The sequence below is a fragment of the Oreochromis niloticus genome, linkage group LG12 (genome assembly GCF_001858045.2).
Source record: "Oreochromis niloticus isolate F11D_XX linkage group LG12, O_niloticus_UMD_NMBU, whole genome shotgun sequence".
Taxonomy (NCBI): domain Eukaryota; kingdom Metazoa; phylum Chordata; class Actinopteri; order Cichliformes; family Cichlidae; genus Oreochromis; species Oreochromis niloticus.
The window spans coordinates 29,943,342-29,961,694 of NC_031977.2; the positions used below are offsets into that span (position 1 = coordinate 29,943,342).

The window sequence follows — 18,353 nt, forward strand, 5'->3', positions numbered from 1 at the left end:
TGTCTGTACATAAAGGGTAAAGGTAAGGGTACAAAAAGGGTATCAGCCCAGCCCTATATAGTTCAGAGAGTCAGGATCCAAACTTAACATAATGGCATAATGTAAACAACTCTCTACTTTGGCAAAGACAATGCAATGAATTTCTAGCAAAGTTGCTGCACAGACATATTATGTTGAATACTATGTATTCATGGATAAATACATGGATTCTTTTTCAAATACTATTATATTCCACAGCACTAATAAACCAAATCAAACTCAATAAAAAATTCTCATTGAAGAACTTCAAAAGAATCACATCATTAACAAACATTAACATCATTAATAACATCAAAGACACAGCTTGCCAAATTGCGTAAAATTGTTGCAATATCAAAAAAAGAATCAGAACAAATTTATGGATATTTATCACTTTATACTGAAATATTTGCCATTTTCCTTCAGATCCCAACCTTTTAATCTCTCTCAACAAGGAAGGGAATATCCTCTGATATCCTCTGACCAAGTCATAAGTCCTGGAATTCTACCCTTTGGTCCCAGGGCTAAATGAGCAGACTTGTCAATGGGTCCCAGTCTGCCCACCCCCAAGCTTACGTCACAATCTGTGTCAGTTTGAAGGTGCCGAAGTACCAAATGAATTTATGGAAATTAAGTAACAGAACCACTTCAAATCTGGTCCAGTGCTTTGAACTTGAGACCTCTAGGGAAAAGTTCTCAAAATCCCATTATAATCTCATTATGATTTTCTCACACCAGGGCCACAAATCTCAGCTTCAGGTCACGTAAAGGCTGAGTGACTCATCTTTATCAATAACCACACTACCACACTGCTGATCAATTACAGGTATTTTGTACAGATGAACTTGCCCCTTTAATAATAGGTTGCCACAAGCATTTTATAACTAAGTACCAAGAGGAACTTTCACCTTCTGTGAGGGCTGGGGCCTCGGCCGTGTATGTCAAGCGGAACTTGCTCTTCTTCCAGCTGCGATCATTGCTGATTAAGGAGTCATTGGCTTTCTCAATGTTCACGTCGTCACCAACACAGAATACATCGCAGGCAGCCTTCACGAGCAGCCACAGAGAAGATAAACAAAAGAGTTGGGAACCCTCCAAGACTATAAGTATCATCGCAATGTCAAGGTTATATATAAGCACAATATTTTAAATGCTAGCTTGACTGTTGCAGTGGTTTTAAAGGAGTGGGAAGACATTTCGATCTGATCTGTTGCACTGTTTGCAGAAATAAAAAAAAATAAAAAAACAGAAAGAGGATTGTACTGGGATGAACAGCTACTTGACAAGATACAGCTTAACAATAGGTCCATAATGTACACTTTCCAAGTACACCACCTTTAACCACGCCCAAAGGGTCTCAGCCCAGGAAACCAACCTTAAAAACTTTCTTGGCCCATGTTCTGAATGACTCCTCCTGGCCACACAGCTCATCTCCCTCTCCCATGCGTAGGATGCGCTCACCCCCCAGCTCTTCAAACAGTGTGTCCACAGCGTGGGCAAAGGCGCAGAAGTGTGGGTAGGCCCTGGAGCCAAGGCCAAACACCGAGAACCTAAACAGAGACACACATATATGAAGAAAACACAGCGACTGAGAGACAGGTAGTGTAAAAAAAACAAGAACTAAAACACAAACATACACAACTGCAAACCACCACCACTGTGTCCATGTTAGAAACTTGCCCTTTCCTTCCTCTCAGAATATGTCAAACAGTTGAAAACAGCTGATGTATTTATAAATACGTGTCCTGTCTGAGTTTAGATGGACATAAACATGAAACAGATCACTTTGTTTTTTGAAGGCAGACAACATCTCTTTCCACTTCTTTGCTGTGAGGAAGTCAGCTCACATCTGATCCAAGTTTGAGCAAAATCTCTGTTGTCTTTTCTTCCTTAGCTGATCAGCAAACTGTCAGCTGCAATAAGATTTTTATCCCAAAGGAGTTTTATAGCCATCCTCATGTGGAGTATGCACTGAGGAAACGCTACAAGGAAAACCCTCCATTTAGACATACTGGAACTCAATTTAATTCAGTTCAATTTTGTTTTATTTATATAGTGTCAAATCAAAACAACAGTTGCCTCAAGGCGCTTTATATTGTAAGACAATAATACAAAGAAAACAGACCCCAACAGTCATATGACCCCCTATGAGCAAGCACTTTGCTGATAGTGGGAAGGAAAAGCTCCCTTTTAACAGGAAGAAATCTCCTGCAGAACCTGGCTCAACCGGTTGGGGGTGAGGGGAGGAAGACGGGACAAAGACACGCAGTGAAACTGAGCAAGAGATTAATAATAACTAATAATTTACAGCAGAGAGGCAGTGAAATGTTTTTCAATGCCAAAATTTAGTGGTGACTTTCAGAGAAGGACAAGCACAGATGATGACCACCATTTACCACCACCACCATTACCACCACCAATCCCTCCAGGAAAAAAAGCAAAGAAAAAAAACGTCCTTCACCGTCTAAAACACCAACTACTTAAACTGGACCAGACCTGATTTTTCGCTGCCTGTCTTTTATTTTTTGATATAAGCTCACAGGGTCGTACTTCTTGCTGCACCCTTCCAGGGCATCTTCACCTTTCTGTACTCCTTCTGGGCTGAAGAATTTTAAGATATTATTACTTTTATATTTATAAAATATTTACCATCAGATGACCATGATGAGTGGTGGATGAATTTTTTAGAACCATTCTTAATGGAAAAGTAGAAACGCCACACTATGAAAACACTTCACAACACTTATTGGCAGATTTTACTTTAAGTCTCAAAAGTAAAAGTGCAGAGAAATGTTCCCCATTAGTGTTATATGGATCAATATTACTGCTGCACATGTTTACATCTGAGCTCATTCTAAATAATTTATATTATACTTACCTAAAGTTAGACATCATATTCCATAAAATGAGGTGTTGTGTAGGTGTCTTGAGAGGACAACGTAGCTCTAAAACACAGCTTTTCATAAGCTCCATATAACAGACCTGCACCTTTATTTTTTTTAATAAAAAGTATTTTACAGTGTATTACACAGTTAACTGTGAATATCTACTTATCAAAACAGCTCACTAAACTTTGTGCATTCAGACATCCAAATGATTTCTTATACATGATAATCTGATATTGCTGGTGGAGCCTCCACCCATTCAGCTTGCTTATTTTATTAAACCAGGCGTGGTGACGGTTGACATCATTTATCTCCATTAAAGGGTTCCCTTGCTAACTTGCTAAAGGAGCTATTCATTTCTTCACACTGCAGTCTAATTCCCTACCACCAGTGCTGGGTGGACCAAGTTCAAAAGTAATACATTACTGTAATCATTTTATTTAATGTGTTACATTACATTGTTTTAGTAACGCAATAATGTTACACATTACTTCTCTAAATTCAGTAATCACATTACAGTTACAATTATGCTGCTACCTGCATTACAAAGGCTCTACTGTTATCTGCACAAGAGGTGAACAGAAAGAACTAAAACTAGTCAAACATTCAAAGATTTTTTATTGATTAGATGATAATTCCATATTTACGTATTATGTATCCTATTTGATGTTTCAACGTGAATGTGCCTGGATATTAAGCCAACATTTAACCATTCTTTTTGCAGCATTTCATTGACTATGAGCACAGATGACGCATAGTATGTGCCTATCCTATTTAGCATAAGCATTTTTTTGTAGTTTTCCTTCCAGATTTCCTTGCTTTCCTGCTTGATAATTTAGGATAGATTCGCATATAAAAATCTATTTTGTTTGTTTAGTTTGCTTTGTTTACCTGACATTAGCAAGCGGTCCGGTGCTCTCAAAGTTAATTTTGGTTTCTGGTTCATCGCTGGATGACTTCCGAGTGTCAGAGTAAGAGGAAACACTGTTAAAACGGACCTTGTAGCTCCTAGAAAATAAGAAAAAAGCAGAGGCACGCACAGACTTTTAACTCAAGGGACAAAAAATAATTACTTAAGTAAACATTAAAAACTGGATTGAGAGGTCAAACTCACTTCCTATCTTCTGTGTTTGTTGTTGGGTGGCACATTTCCATTAAGGCAGCTCCAAATTTCTACAGCAAAAAAAAAAGCAAACACATAAAATTAGAAGTCTCTGCTGAGCTCTTAATAACTGAAAAGTATTAAGTATTCATAAATACCTCTCCATTCTCAGGTGGGTCACCATTCCCAAATGTGCTGGTCACCACTAAAACCAGTGTTTCATGCTCCAGGTCCACAACATCATAATCATCCATAGACATAACCTGCAGGGAAAAAAAGCGTTGTACTGATAGAAGCTTAGCGACTTACATGGTGTAGTGTTTATCTCACTCTCGTTTCCTAGACACACACTCCAAATGACAGATGACTTGAGCGTGTAAATTAAGGCTGAACACATAGCCGCTGGCAGAGGAGGAGGTTGTAATGACCACTCTGTCCTCGCCTCTAACGAGATGATAATATGCTGCTGCCACACATTGAGCATCCATGATGCATACCACTCAGCATGATGGTGTTTGTCTGCCACGGGCCGCACTTGCATTTCACATGCATATACGCTCAAAGACACACAACCAAAGGCGTGAAGAGAAAGAAGCCTTCAGCCCCACAACAACCAAGATTCCCCCTAAGCGTTTGCATCTGCCCTGCGATCCATCAGCACACGCCCACTCACAGTGACACACACATGCACAAATCTTCATGCATGAATCTCCTTGTGTGATTGATCACACTGGGAAAACAGGAAGAGCAAATAAAGATAGGACCGGGAGGAAAAATCCCATAGTGTGTGTTTGAGAGAAGCTTCTTTCTCTTGTTTCTGTTTGGTTTTTGTATACAGATTTGCACACCCAGCGGCACTGAAGGATTTTGTCTTAAAACTACTACCCTGTTCTATGCTTTAGTGGATAAATCTTGCCTCCAACCTGCGGCACTTTACTGCATGAGACAAGAGGAAAATGTAACAAAAGATTGGCTTTTCTTTCTTCAAAAATTTTGTCATCTATACTCAGCTGGCATCTGCTCAGCTTCATCAACCAGGGAGTGGGGTTCGGGGGAGGGGTGTCTTTCAGTTCCTCCTTTTTCAATTAGATATTAGAGCAGCGATACATAAGCTAGTTCTCAACCTCTGGAAATGATGATGCAAGGTGGGAGCAAGGGGTACCTTTGCGTCAAAGGCGTGCTTGAAGATTTCACAGAGCGTTTTGGCATAATCTTGCGACTTGCCCGTCTCTGTAGCAAACAGTATAGTGGCTTTAACCCTCTTGGCCATAGCTTGGCCCATGAGTTTCGCTGAAAACTTCACAGCCCTGCAGAGGTGAAGAGAAAGACAATGCAAATGAGATGCAGCAAAGATAAAGACCAACTGAATTATAGAAAGAAAAAAAAAGTTTCTTATTGAGCCTCTGAAATTAGTAATAGGCTGGTTCACTGTAGCAGGCAGCTACGGATGGGTGACAGTTGTGATTACCTAGCTTGTCATCTCCTCAAGGCAATTATAATAATAGCAGAACACGCGCACAAGTGCATGTATACACAAACAAAACACTGACAAAATTCTGATTACTCCTTAAGGGGTTGATTGGATGAATTTCACTGCTGAGTACTCCAGCGTCTTTGTCATGTGTCTAACTTTTGTTTGCAAAGTAAATACCTGCTTAGCCTTAAATTAACAAATACAAATCATTTGTGATCTTTCACATTTAGAGTTGCAATTTAGCTTTGACTCTCACAGTGCAAAGACAATAAAAGGGAAAACAAATGAATGATTAAGTAAAACCAAGCACACTTACTTGGCAAGCTTCTTAAATCCAATGGCTCTTTTCTTTGTGGGTGTCCCATTGACCCCTTTCCACACGTGGGTATTCCATGGATCGGGCTTTTGCATAGGAGGAAAAAAATCAGGTAATCTTAAATTAAAGATATCTCATGCACTGAGGTGTTTGGTATGTGGAATTATTTACTCACCTGGTACTCAAAAGAAGGGCTGAGGCGGTAGTTAAGCATTTCTTGATGGAAAACTGGCGTGATGCTTCCTGACATTGGAGGCACAATCCACACCCAGTCCCCAGGACAGCCGCCTCGCACCCGAAACTCATTCTCCATGTGCTTCATGAAGGACTCTGTGGCTGAATGATGGTCTACTATGGTCACTTTGCATGTCTAAGAATAGGTAGCATAGATGGATGGATATGAATTATGTCACAACCAAATAAGTGTTTTATTATTATTCATGAGTGCATTAAAATGGCTACACTGAATGCTTACAATGGTCAAGTACTATTAACAAACAAACAGCTGCACATCTTGTAATAAACCAGTGTGTGGAGTGTCAAGCTATAATTTGATCACAAATAACCAGTGTTGGGACTAACGCGTTATTAAGTAACGCGTTACAGTAACTACGTTATTATTGTGGTAACGAGCACGGTAACTAGTTATTATGCCAAAATCAGGAACGCGTTACTCGTTACTGGGATTTAGATAGGCTCGTTATTCGTTACTTCGTGTGGTGGCTATCGCAGAGCTTCCACAGATTCAGTAACATTAGCAAGTGGTGGAGGCCAGCAGGTGGATGAGGGAAAGTGGAGGCAAGAGGAGAGACCCGAAGCGGCTGCCCGTCCGAGTATCAGGTGAACTGAACTTCAGGTAAGAAGTTATGACCTGCAGTCTATCTGGGTCAGATATAAACCAAGTTTAGGTGGAGTTTATTTTCGTTATGCTGACTTTTTCGTACTGCGTGCTAGCTAGCATGACGGAGTTTCTATACAGCTGTGTGGGTGCTATGTTACTGATGTTGAACTTTATTTTGTTCATACGCTTAATTATTAGAGTTGCCAACCGTGCCCTAAAAAACGGGATCGTCTCGTATTCAGAGAAAACATTATGCGTTTCGTATTGAGGTGAAAAGGAACACAGTTTGTCCCGCACTTCAGCTACAGTGAAAAAGACACAAAGCTGGAGTTATTCTGTGTTTACGCTGCACAGCTGCCTCTTCTTCTCTCATTCTCCCCCCTCCCTCTCCTGTTTCTACTTCAATCATGAAACTGATCAATGATCAGCTGATCGGCTTTTCTGTCTTGTTTGTTTATCGCCCACTTTGCGCCAGAAAGAGGAAACCAGCGGATGTTGCGTTAAACAAGAGCAGCACGTTTAAGCTTGATCAGCTGTTGTTAGAATTTATTTAATATTAATTTCTAGTAGCAGCTGATGTTTGCTGGAGCCACAGCTGTAAAGCTGCTGGTCATGATATCGGTTTGGATATGTGGTGAGAGGGAAACATGAAGATGAAACCAGGAGATGTCCTTACTGAATCATCAGAGCTGAACAGGTGATGGAGAAACAGGTTTACCTTTTAGGTCACATGAATGAGTTGACGTTATGAACGGTTTCTGAGAGACAAATAACACCAGGATCCTTTTCTAAGTAGCTGACAGCTGGTAACTGTGCAGGGGCGGATCTAGCAAAGTGATGCCAGGGGGCCAGGTAGGGCATTAACAGGGAAAGGGGGGCACAAAGAAATACTTTTCATTCTTATTCTCATTTAAAATGTCTAGCTTTTAATAAATAATTATCTGAGTCTTACAACAAACAATTGATAGATTGATACATATATACCATCAAGACAGTGTACATCACTGTCACAACAGCGTTTGTTTTCATTCAAAGGCTTTTTGATTTTTCCTATAATGGCGGGCTGGTCTGTAGTGAAAATGCCCGGGTCGATTTTTTTGTCCCAGTCCAGCCCTGAATGCAGCGCATCTGCAGTCTGGTGTTACCTACATCTTCCTATTCAGAAGGCAGAATTTCTGAGTTCTGAGTACAATCAAAAGCACCACGACTGCAGTTTTTGTGTTGGATGTAAAAAGCGCACATGACGCTGTGACGTAGGCTAGAATCATGGCGGCAGTCGACGATGGTCCAGGCGTGGGATTTCTCTCGTGGAAATATGCACATTATTTTTTCCTTTCTATTGGTAGGTGGCACAGTGCACTTGTGGCAAGTAAGCAAGCTAGAAGACTGGCAGTCTGGCTGGGTATCCAGTTACGGAAGCAACACATTAACAAGAGAAGTCTGAGTAAAACCAAAGTTACTTTCCCCAGTAACTAGTTACTTTTAAAGTAACGAGTAACTTGAAGTAACTGAGTTACTTTTGATGGAAGTAACTAGTAATGTAACTAAGTTACTAATTTAAAGTAACTTACCCAACACTGCAAATAACTAGTAATTTTGACGCCAACAAATTGTTATAAACATGGCTTAACACACTTCACCATGGAATTTGCTCAGCAGTAGCCACTTTGAGTCCAAGATAACTGTAGGTGCTGTTGTTCCAAGGAGCTGTCTACAAACTTTAAGAAGTTAAACATCTACTTACTTCAAATCACAGATTTCAATACCTGGTAGCTGTGAAGGACAGCAATATTGATCTCCACGAGTGCCTGATCTTTCCAAAGGGAGGATGTCTTTCTGGTGTCTAAGGCCATTTTGTTTGCCACCTCCTATATAATACAGAAAAAAAAATGCCTGACATACCTGAGACTGAAATTTTTGGTGACATAAACTTTAGTATTTCATTTCTTTGTAGAGTTGCTGTGTTGTGGTCATGCTGTACTGAAGCAAATGGCCCTCGTCATCACTGCAAGCACAGACAAATCCAAAGCTGGCACCCATGTGCCCTGAAGTGCTCTTCATAATTGGACGACTCTGACTGAAATTTTCTTCACTTGTCAGAAAATTGTGATACATGCAAAAATAGCAAACACTCTGGTCTCCCTAATTATATGCTATGTCACATATATATTTATACTGCATGCCCTAAAATAATTTCAAGATCTGATTGTTAAATATTACAAAGTAGGTTACAATTCAATTTGCCCATCTATAGGCAAATATATTGGTAAACATATTTTGCACAATATCAAAAGTACCAATGTTTTTTTTTATATTAAAGGATTTGCAACAAAACATGGAGGAAGAAGAACTGCATTCTGACTGGCTCATTTAGTGACACAATACATGCTTTCTTCTCTGCACATGGCTTCAATCAATCTGTGCCTGAAATTCTTTTCTCTTTTTCCAATGGAACATGACTGTATTTTGGCACAACACTGTACCTCCAGAATGTTGTAGCGTGAGCTGTCACAGAAGTCTCTCACACCAATCTCTGTGCCCATGTACCAGCCACTGAAGGGGCAGCCAGTGAACTCCAGACCGCCAATTTCCAGCAGCATGTTGGAAACCGCCGGGAGGCCGTACCACTTCAGACCCAGATCTTTAAACCACTCATACCTGAGCAAACAGGGACATGATAGCTAAGGGCTGCTATTTCACATAATTCTATTCATTATAATCTCTACTGAGGTCAGGATATTGTCCATTGCTTCATTAGTGATGTGAATGGTCTCTAAAATCCTCAAGAGCGTGAGTAATTACTCCTGAGACACATAATTTAAAAAGGGACGACAGCCAAAACAAGCATTAACACAAAGAAATCTACTTCTGTCAGTGCTGGACAGAGCAAGCTGAACCTCAATCTACCTCCCACCACTCACTCCCTGCAATCTCTAAGGGGATTGATAACACTGCTCTCAGTGCATTATTTCCAGAGCTGGGTCTAATCTTGTGTAATGATGAGACACCGTTGGTGGTCTTGGCCTGTGCCAAGCTGCTGCCAGGCTCAAGGCCAGCTGATGCAGGGTATGGAGCAAGAGATGCCAATTTTAGGGGAGTCTAACAGTGAGAATTGTGCATCAAGGGATTCTGAAATACTCTCGGTAGCATGCAGCAATGCACTGATAACCTGTTGTATAGCTTTTTGAAGGTGTGAAAACTTCTGTAGCTGTAATATCTAATTCTTCACGGTGATTGCACGTATTATAGCACTGCAGCAGCTTAACACTTTAAATATCAATGGCTTTTATGGCATGTGTACAGTGGCTATTGTTGAAAAAGTTTTCTTAAAAGTAATAGAACACATAAGAATAAAAAACAGGAGGAAAGTTAAAATTTCACTAACAAGCCCCATGGTTACCACAAAAGCTGGCATAGCAACAGATAAAGCACAGGCAGCAGTGTTTTCTTGGAATAATCAGCACAGTTGGAAACTGACGATAACCCAATCATAGTTCTTGGCTTAAAAGCCCCCTATTGTTTTAGAAGTATTGTTAAAAGATGTTGAGTGGGTGGATCTTTTAATGCAGCCCCCTCTCTTCTTATTTTTGCTAGATTCTGTATGTTTTTTCTTTCTTTTTCTTTGCATTTTCAAGAAGAAAGACACAACTCACTTTGGATGTGTGATTGGCACCTCAAGAATGAGGTCTTCAGGGATCTCAAACAGCTCAGGGTCATTTCCATTGGCTTGCAGCAGAAGGGGCAGAACATCAAAACGACCCTTTGGAGCTTTCCATCCAAGCTGCATGCAAATCTAATGACCAAACACTACATGTAAGTTTAGAACAAATAGGATAATAAAAGAAAAAAAAAAACTATAGAACTGCTTTACTCATTTAATAGCACAACTCCTCATGTGTACCTCTGTGAATTCAACATTAGCAGGATCTCCCAGGATCCGTCCATCAGGCTGTTTGTAGCCAGCATAGCGAATCAGCTGACTGTTCCACACTCGAAAATCATGTTTGCCATCTGTCCTCTGAGGAAATATGGTGATAGCTGACCTGCAAAAAACAAACAGAAAAGGATAATAAAAAACATGTTATTAATATGCAATATAGGCACAACATTTTTGTATTCTATGCTTCTGTCCATACTGAAGTCAAGGGAAAAAAAGTGGTAGATGGTGAACAATATATGAATATTTGGAAATTTCTCAACATTCCTAGCAGATGGTTAGCGCTGTGTCAGTTATCTACTTGAAGGAAATGTATTTCAATATGTCAAAAGACTCAGAGAAGTGCCAAAGCTTAGCTACCATTGGTCTGCTCCACATGATACTGTTACCGTTTAATACTGTGACTGGGTGAAAGTGTTAATACTACTAAGCTGGTTGTAAGTCGTGTGGGGGGAGAATACTAAGCAGCTGGTGTCAATCTGTGGCAGTTGTGTTAATAATCATCATCTGTAGAACATTAAGCCTTGTACAGCCTTGTAAGGTGTCAGCTGTATTGTTAAAGTAACATATGGAGACAAAATATTATTATCTCCTGCTGACCCCCAATTTTTAACTTGTTCATTTTTCAAGTTTAGCTGCCCACCTGACTTCTTTTAACAGGAGTTGCTTTATTGTTGGAAAAGAGGTGATATAAATTTAATAATCAGGAGTAAATTCTGCATTCTTGAGAACTTGCTTCCATTGCTTTTTGTCAGACAATTGGGGGCTTGTCCAGGACAGAAACCTGATTTATTTTTTGATTTTAGCATCTGTACATCTTTGTTCCCGTCTTTGTTCCCGTCTTGGTCTCATTAAAGGATGCAGTGGTTGAATAATAAATAATAATAATAAAAAGTCTGCATTTTAAATTTCTAATTACTTTAATTCTATAAAGTGTAGAACTAAATAAAGCCAAGGGTGGTATATGAAAAGTTAACATCTTTAAGCTACATTTTACTGTACATGGCAATGGTTTTCTCTGTTACCTAATTTTGGCACAGATCCATTTGACACTTGCACCTCATAAGTAATGATACATTTTAAAATGGTCTCTTTCTTTATAAAGTTACCAATATTATGTAAAGGAGTTATTACAGTTATTTATTATTTCTAAATACAATACAATACAACTTTATTTGTATAGCACATTTAACACCAGCGGTACACTAAAGTGCTTTACAGTAATGCAAATAGCTGATAAAGTCCTTACTAATGGATAATCTGCAGTTTTTAGGCCAGTAATTAAAATGTGTGAGCTCTCTTCCTCTTCTAATATTAAAAGGATTAATAAATAGTTTATGACTATATAGAGTTTATAGAAAATGGTAGTGCGATATTCATAAACATGGCATGTTTCAATTATTTGCAACCCTTTTTAATGGGCTATTTTTGCATCTTGTACAGTGCTACTTTTTATATAATATTATCAGTATTTTGACAAAGGGACAAGAGCACAGTATTTTTTACAAAAATATGATACTATTATATGATAGTTTATTTAGAATTATTTCGAATCAATTTTTTTGTTCATATCATCATGTGCATCCCTCCAGCTGATTTTATGTGTCTCCTGTCTTTATTATATTCATATTTCTGAGTATGTGGTCATTTATATTAAAGCCATCCATCCAGAGAGCTGTGAACTGGATATTATATTGGCTCTTTTCAGCATGTATATCTGAATTGACTTCCTTTGGCCAGGCTAAGTGTAGTAATGAGTCAGAAGCTATCCATCATCCAAGAAGTAAATATGAGGTGTCACATGTGATTAGGACTTGGCAGAAAGTGAGGGAGGCTTTACAGGTCTGACAAATGACTGCTTGTTAGTAAGGTCTGGCACTTTACCAACAGGGCAATGATTGGTGCTGAGATGCTGACAAATAGATAGACAGGCTGCAGATAGTGTCAGATACAGCGTTAAGAGAGAATGCTGACAGATGGGACAGTGGGTCAAGTCAGGCTAGTCAGAGAAAGAGTGGCGTGATGGGGGCAACACATGGAGAGAGGAACAAGTGCAGTGGAAAGAATACATGGCGAGCTGAACCAAATCAAAGAAAAGCCAATAAAGGAAAACAAGACTTGAGAAAAGAGCACTTTGCACTATATGTATGTGTTTACCTCAGATTCCCTTTGTTGGTGGCGTACTTAATGTGGTTACAAATGTAGTTGTACATTCCATGGGCTGTTGTGCAGTCTCTGGCATCAAAAACCTGAAAAGCAAATATAAAAACAAGAAGTCTGAAGTATTATGAGTGCGTGAAAGCATAAAAACATCTGAATGTTGGCAGAGATGTATCCATCTATATAACTGTCTACATTAATTGACAAGCTGTCAGAAAAAAAAAACATTAACAGCACAAATCTTAGACAACAGCATTCATGGATTTCAGGCATTCTGAAATTACCTGTAGTTTGGACCACTGAATCCTTCCCACACATCTGGCAGCATTTCTCCAGGCATGCTTGGCTCCATAAATCAGTTCAGTATCTTTCAGTTGATAAGTTCCTGAAGCTTCTATCTCCTTTGTCACCTCTTCCAGCCTGTCCACATGGGCTTTAGATCCATACCTGTTGACAGGGCAGGGCATAATAAAATAAAAGATCAGGTATATACCTTCTTTTGGCCTCACCCCTTGGGGGTCACCACAACAGATGATGAGTCTCTGTCTAGGTTTCAGTCAGTCCTGTATGGAATTACTCTGTTCTGCATATTGTTTTGACTAGAATAAAGAATACACTGTATAGCACAATAAGAATAAAAAGACACAAATAACCTAAACAGCACAACATCATAAGAAATTGCTATTATTTCTCCTGTTTCACAGAATTTTGTTTGTGTTGGTACATGCTCTGAGACTTAATCTCTCTCTAGGTACCACACAGTTTTCTTGCCTTTTGATAGAGGTATAGTACTGGTCTATGAAGTCGGTGGCCAGTGGAAGAAGCTCTTCTTTAGTTCTGACTTCATCTGGTTTGCGGATGTGCTGGTTGGGCACCACCACAGAGCCCATGCACACATTTTCGGAACAGATTGGCATCTGAAAAGAAAAATAACATGCACAGATTAGAGAGGGATTTGGATGAATGTATTATTTACTTTTATTTTAACCTCCTTTAATTTGCCAACATACAAAGCATGTGTGTGGAGAGAATAACAACTGGCTTCATTTTCTAGTTTTGTATCAATAAAACTTACTTTCCAAAAACTGATAAACAAGAACCTAGCAAGAGCTAGTTTTGTTTTTATTGTCTTAAATCATCTTGATTGTGTCTGTAACAAAGTGATTATTTTCTTTTACTATGAAAAATATTTAACTCGAAAAATTCCGCTCGCTCACAAAACATGTTCAGCATCGATCTTTGTTTTGTGTTTGTATGCAAAATAAGAACATCATTAAAAGGCAGAACTCGGTGTTGCTTGATATGAAACAGAACTAAAGAACTGTAATTTTGCATGCACATTTAAAATTCTTTTCTTGGTCTTTTAACTTTGGTTTTGTGTAAAACAGTCGTGATTTCAGTCATAATTACTCAAGACAGTAACACTGTAAAACATGCTAATTCTGTTAACAGGCACGTTTATCTCAAAACTTTCTTACCAAAAATCTCCATTAGATTATAGTTATTATTGTTATTATTATTAAGACCTACTCCTAACCTTTTAATTTACAAAGCAACATGGCTTTGGTAAATTACATCCACTCACCAGGTATTTGTTATATCATGATTATGATCATATTCTACTTGATTCAAATAAAGATCATTTCTTCACAATTCCTGGACTCTTAATGCATAGAAAGATTGTAACTGTTACATTTCTTTCACAATATCACTCACACATGGCTGGCACGCATGTTAATGAATGAGTAAGTCGGTGAGTCATAGATTGGTATCGTTCCACTAAGCTGAGACAGGAAGACAGAATAAGGAGGAAAGATTAAAAAAAAGAACGAAAGACAGCGAAACAGGCAGATGCAAGGAGAAAATTGCTCATAGCAACCTTGTTTGGTAACTTTAATGTGATTAAAGTTGAAGTCAGCTGTCACTTTGGTTTGCCGTCACCAGCTCAGAGAGAAAACGAATGAGTGAGCAAAAGCTCACGACAGAAATGATAGCACAGGCGTGCAGTTGAAGAGGAAATTTGACAGTGACCCTTGCAGTGCTAAAATTGGCTTGTTACACTGAGCCACCCACTTACACTGTCCAAACACTCAGACATGCACTGACAGTGTGCCCCCAAAAAACTTTGACCCTTCCAACTAACCTAAGACGTCACTCAGCAAGAGCAGAGAAAAGGAAGAAGAAAAAATCTGTTGAACTGAACAAACAACATCACAGTAAATCAAGAAAAGGGAAAATGTGAAAAGGAGTTGAGAGAGAAACTCAGAAAGAGATATAAAAAAAGCAAAGTACGTATAATTATAAGGAGGTTGAAGAAAAGATAATTAACAAAACAAAAGACAACAGAAATAATACTAAAAAACAAAAAAGGCGGTGGTTAAAGTACGGTGATGGATGTAGAAGGTAAGAGGAGAATGAGAAAATTGATGATTAAAGCACAGAATGTTAAAAAATAAAACAAAGGAATCACTTGTGCTCCAGCACGTCCGCTCCTCATACTGCTTTGGGCATTCATGCCAGCCAGCTGTCCTTTTCGAAAAAGACGGATCATCCACGAATACAGCAGAGTCTGTGATATACAATAAATCTGAAAACACTATTACAGACCATTCATTGGGATGCATGTGACAGCCTGTTCGATAAGTCACCAAAGTAATTAGGCTGCCGGTTGCTGTTTACAAATGGCTGCAGTGTTTTGAAGGGTGAATGCTTAAACAGCACAGCTCACCTTGTGTTTGGTAGACTGGCTTACTAACTAGAGGAGGAAACTTTGGCTGCATGACAAAATAGAAAACAAAATAGGTGGACCAAGCAGTTTAGGAAAATGCATAGCATTTTTGCATCTTTGCATAGCTGAGGCTTTCTGAGGTGTTATCCTCAAACTATTTAGAGGTTATCTTATTTACCAATTAGAGCCACCCTACCACCTCAATGTTTTAGGCCCTTAAGTCCAAGAACACCAGTAAAGATAATGTGTTGCATTAGGTTTGGAGCACAGTTTGCCATTAATAACAATATCAGCTTGGTGACATATTGAATCACTGAAAGATACACATGAATCTCAAGTTTTATGGCATTAAGTATGTCTGTTGTTTACATCCCCCTTTTACCTCTATATTTATTGTCTTGGACTATAGCACAGTGGCTTTGCATGATTCAGAATTCAAGATACTCTTTATTTAACATATACAGGACCTTGTTATACTATTCCCTAGTATTGTTTGATTATGACAAGAACCAAAGTAAATATTACTTCAATAAATGTTGAAATTTCAATTTTAACCAAAAAAAACCCAAGAAAAGTTTTTTGTTTTTTGTTTTTCTTTTTATTTAAAGAAATTCTTGGCTTCACTGAGGGATGTCTGTAGTGGCAGATGGACAACAAAAGGCCCAGGAAGGAACTGGTATGGATGGTATTCATGGAGACAGAGCTGGAGAGTCAACAACAAACCAACACATCAGTTGAGCACTACCTAAAGCTGCAATTAATGAGCTTTCTGGAGATTCACCTAAAATGTTTACTTCTTCAAGACAGATTTTGGTGATCAAATTTTTATGTCTCATGGCTAGATCTAAGGTTAGCAATTAGTCTGTTTGAGGTTTTTTTTTAAGACAGACAAAATCACACAGTTGAAAAGGAAATATTATGGTTCATTTACATTGCATAAAACCTGAGAACTTTGTTGGAAAAAATGAATGGAAAAGTAATACCTTTATCCATCCTGTTTTTGTTTTTTGGAAACCAAAACTTCAAAAATTATAATTCAATTGATATCCTGTCCTGACCCATAGTTTATTCCCATGAAGCAACATTTTTCCAAGTGCCTGCTGTTTGCAATTAGATAGTTTGACCAACAGCATGACATTTGAATGAAATCATGGAGATGTCATACAGAGGGGATAAGAAAGTGATCTTTTGCAAATACATTGACATTGTTATTTGAAACTGTATAAAGCTATACTTAGCAGTAAGTACACTGGCAGAAAACAAGGGAAACCATCATAGGACCTCAGTAAAGACATGATACACTGAATCTGGTACTGGCTTTCTCTCAGTCTTTAAAAACCCCTATAAATGGTAAAGTACATGATAGTCAGCACTTCCAGGTCTTCATTGTCCTACACATACAAATAGTTCTAACAAAGCACTCTAACAAAGCTTTTTATGTGTGTTTGGGCTTATTATCCTGCTGCTGTATGAATCATTCTCCACAAAGATGCAAAATGGGGGGAGCATGTCTCTCAAGAATGGAGTGCTTCTTCTTCGTCAGGGTGCATTTATTTTGGTGGTGCTATCCAGCTGTGTTTGATACACCGTGAGCGTTTCAAATTCTGCATCTGGAATGAAGCATGTATTGAAATGCTGATACTGTGGTCAGTTTGGTCTGCATGCTTTATATACATCTGGTGCAGCTTCCACTGTGTTTTTGAGTTCGCGGCTCCCTAGAAACATGACAGTCACAGTTAGGAAATCATTAGGCATTAGGAAAGCCCAACATGAATTTGAGCTCTTGTGCTTAGATGTTTTATTGTGATGCAATATTCAGCATGATTCGCTACTTAGTAAACAATGTTCTGATGGAAATGTAAGGCAAAGCAATAGTTATAAAAGATGCACAGCGGCTTCAGACTGACTTGAATAAACCTCCGTGGAGGCTCAAATCCATTATATTGACAAATGAAAACATGATTCACTGGAAGCAAACACACCAGTAAAATAGCAGCCAGTTTAATCATGTTGTTCCTGTTTTAATAAAAAGCATTTTTGTTTCAGTTTTACAATTATGATTTGAATTTCATTTTTTATTTTTGCAGAATCATCCTAAATAGTATTTCCGACTGACTGTAATATTGTCTTACCAGCTGTACTTGTCCAGCTGGTAAGACAATATTTCATCTGACAGAAAAACCATAACACTGGTGTACACCTTTGAACCCTTCGTACTTAAATCACTCCTAATATGTTTAAAACGGACTCCATTCACATTTTTGAAAACTTGTGCTTTAAATCTAAGCAGTGAATCTGTTATAATACCTAGTTTTAAAATATTGTTCTCCCTCCTACAGTTAGATTGAATCTGTCTGATAAACTGATAAACTGAAACTGATAAACTGTCTGGAGAAAATAACCACACATTTTTACTTACTTCCTGTAGTCACAAAAATCTACCTATGTGCATTATTTTAGAAAGTGTTTGCCTGGTTTCTGATTTCAGGATTTTGTGACACTGAAAAATGAATTAATCATTTGAAAACTGTACTTTGCAATGTAAAAACAACAACAACAACAAAAAACCCTACAAAACTGAAAACAAAAGGAAGATAAAATGTCGAAAGGGGCACTTTTTAATGACATCAGCACACGTGTCAGAAGTAGATGGACAAATTTCAGTTCATCATCATTAACATAAAAACTAAACAACAGAGAACCCTAACTTGAACCTTGAGGAACTCCAAATTTATCATTAACTATTTGTGAAGTTTTGTTATTATTTTCTTTCTATTTGTAAGAAAATATTTTATCCATTCATTTACATGAGATAGAAAGTTAATCTTTGAAAACTTGATGATTAATTGTATTTAAAGCTTTCATTAAATCAACATGCCTCACTTGCCCAAT

The 18,353-nt window shown here is 38.4% G+C and overlaps 1 protein-coding gene across 1 annotated transcript in view; it reads right to left on the reverse strand.

Annotated features, from left to right (window-relative positions):
• Positions 1–18,353, reverse strand: part of nos1 (nitric oxide synthase 1 (neuronal)) — a 44,200-nt gene that overhangs the window by 12,157 nt on the left and 13,690 nt on the right. The window contains exons 5-19 of the mRNA XM_013276860.3: positions 13,505–13,650; positions 13,018–13,180; positions 12,731–12,822; positions 10,538–10,679; positions 10,290–10,429; positions 9,120–9,294; positions 8,403–8,504; positions 5,971–6,165; positions 5,796–5,881; positions 5,168–5,312; positions 4,164–4,268; positions 4,018–4,076; positions 3,795–3,911; positions 1,394–1,568; positions 927–1,065 (exon numbers count right to left, since the gene is read on the reverse strand). Of these exons, the coding sequence (XP_013132314.1) occupies positions 927–1,065; positions 1,394–1,568; positions 3,795–3,911; positions 4,018–4,076; positions 4,164–4,268; positions 5,168–5,312; positions 5,796–5,881; positions 5,971–6,165; positions 8,403–8,504; positions 9,120–9,294; positions 10,290–10,429; positions 10,538–10,679; positions 12,731–12,822; positions 13,018–13,180; positions 13,505–13,650 (1,981 nt within the window). The remainder of the gene's footprint in view (positions 1–926; positions 1,066–1,393; positions 1,569–3,794; positions 3,912–4,017; positions 4,077–4,163; positions 4,269–5,167; positions 5,313–5,795; positions 5,882–5,970; positions 6,166–8,402; positions 8,505–9,119; positions 9,295–10,289; positions 10,430–10,537; positions 10,680–12,730; positions 12,823–13,017; positions 13,181–13,504; positions 13,651–18,353) is intronic.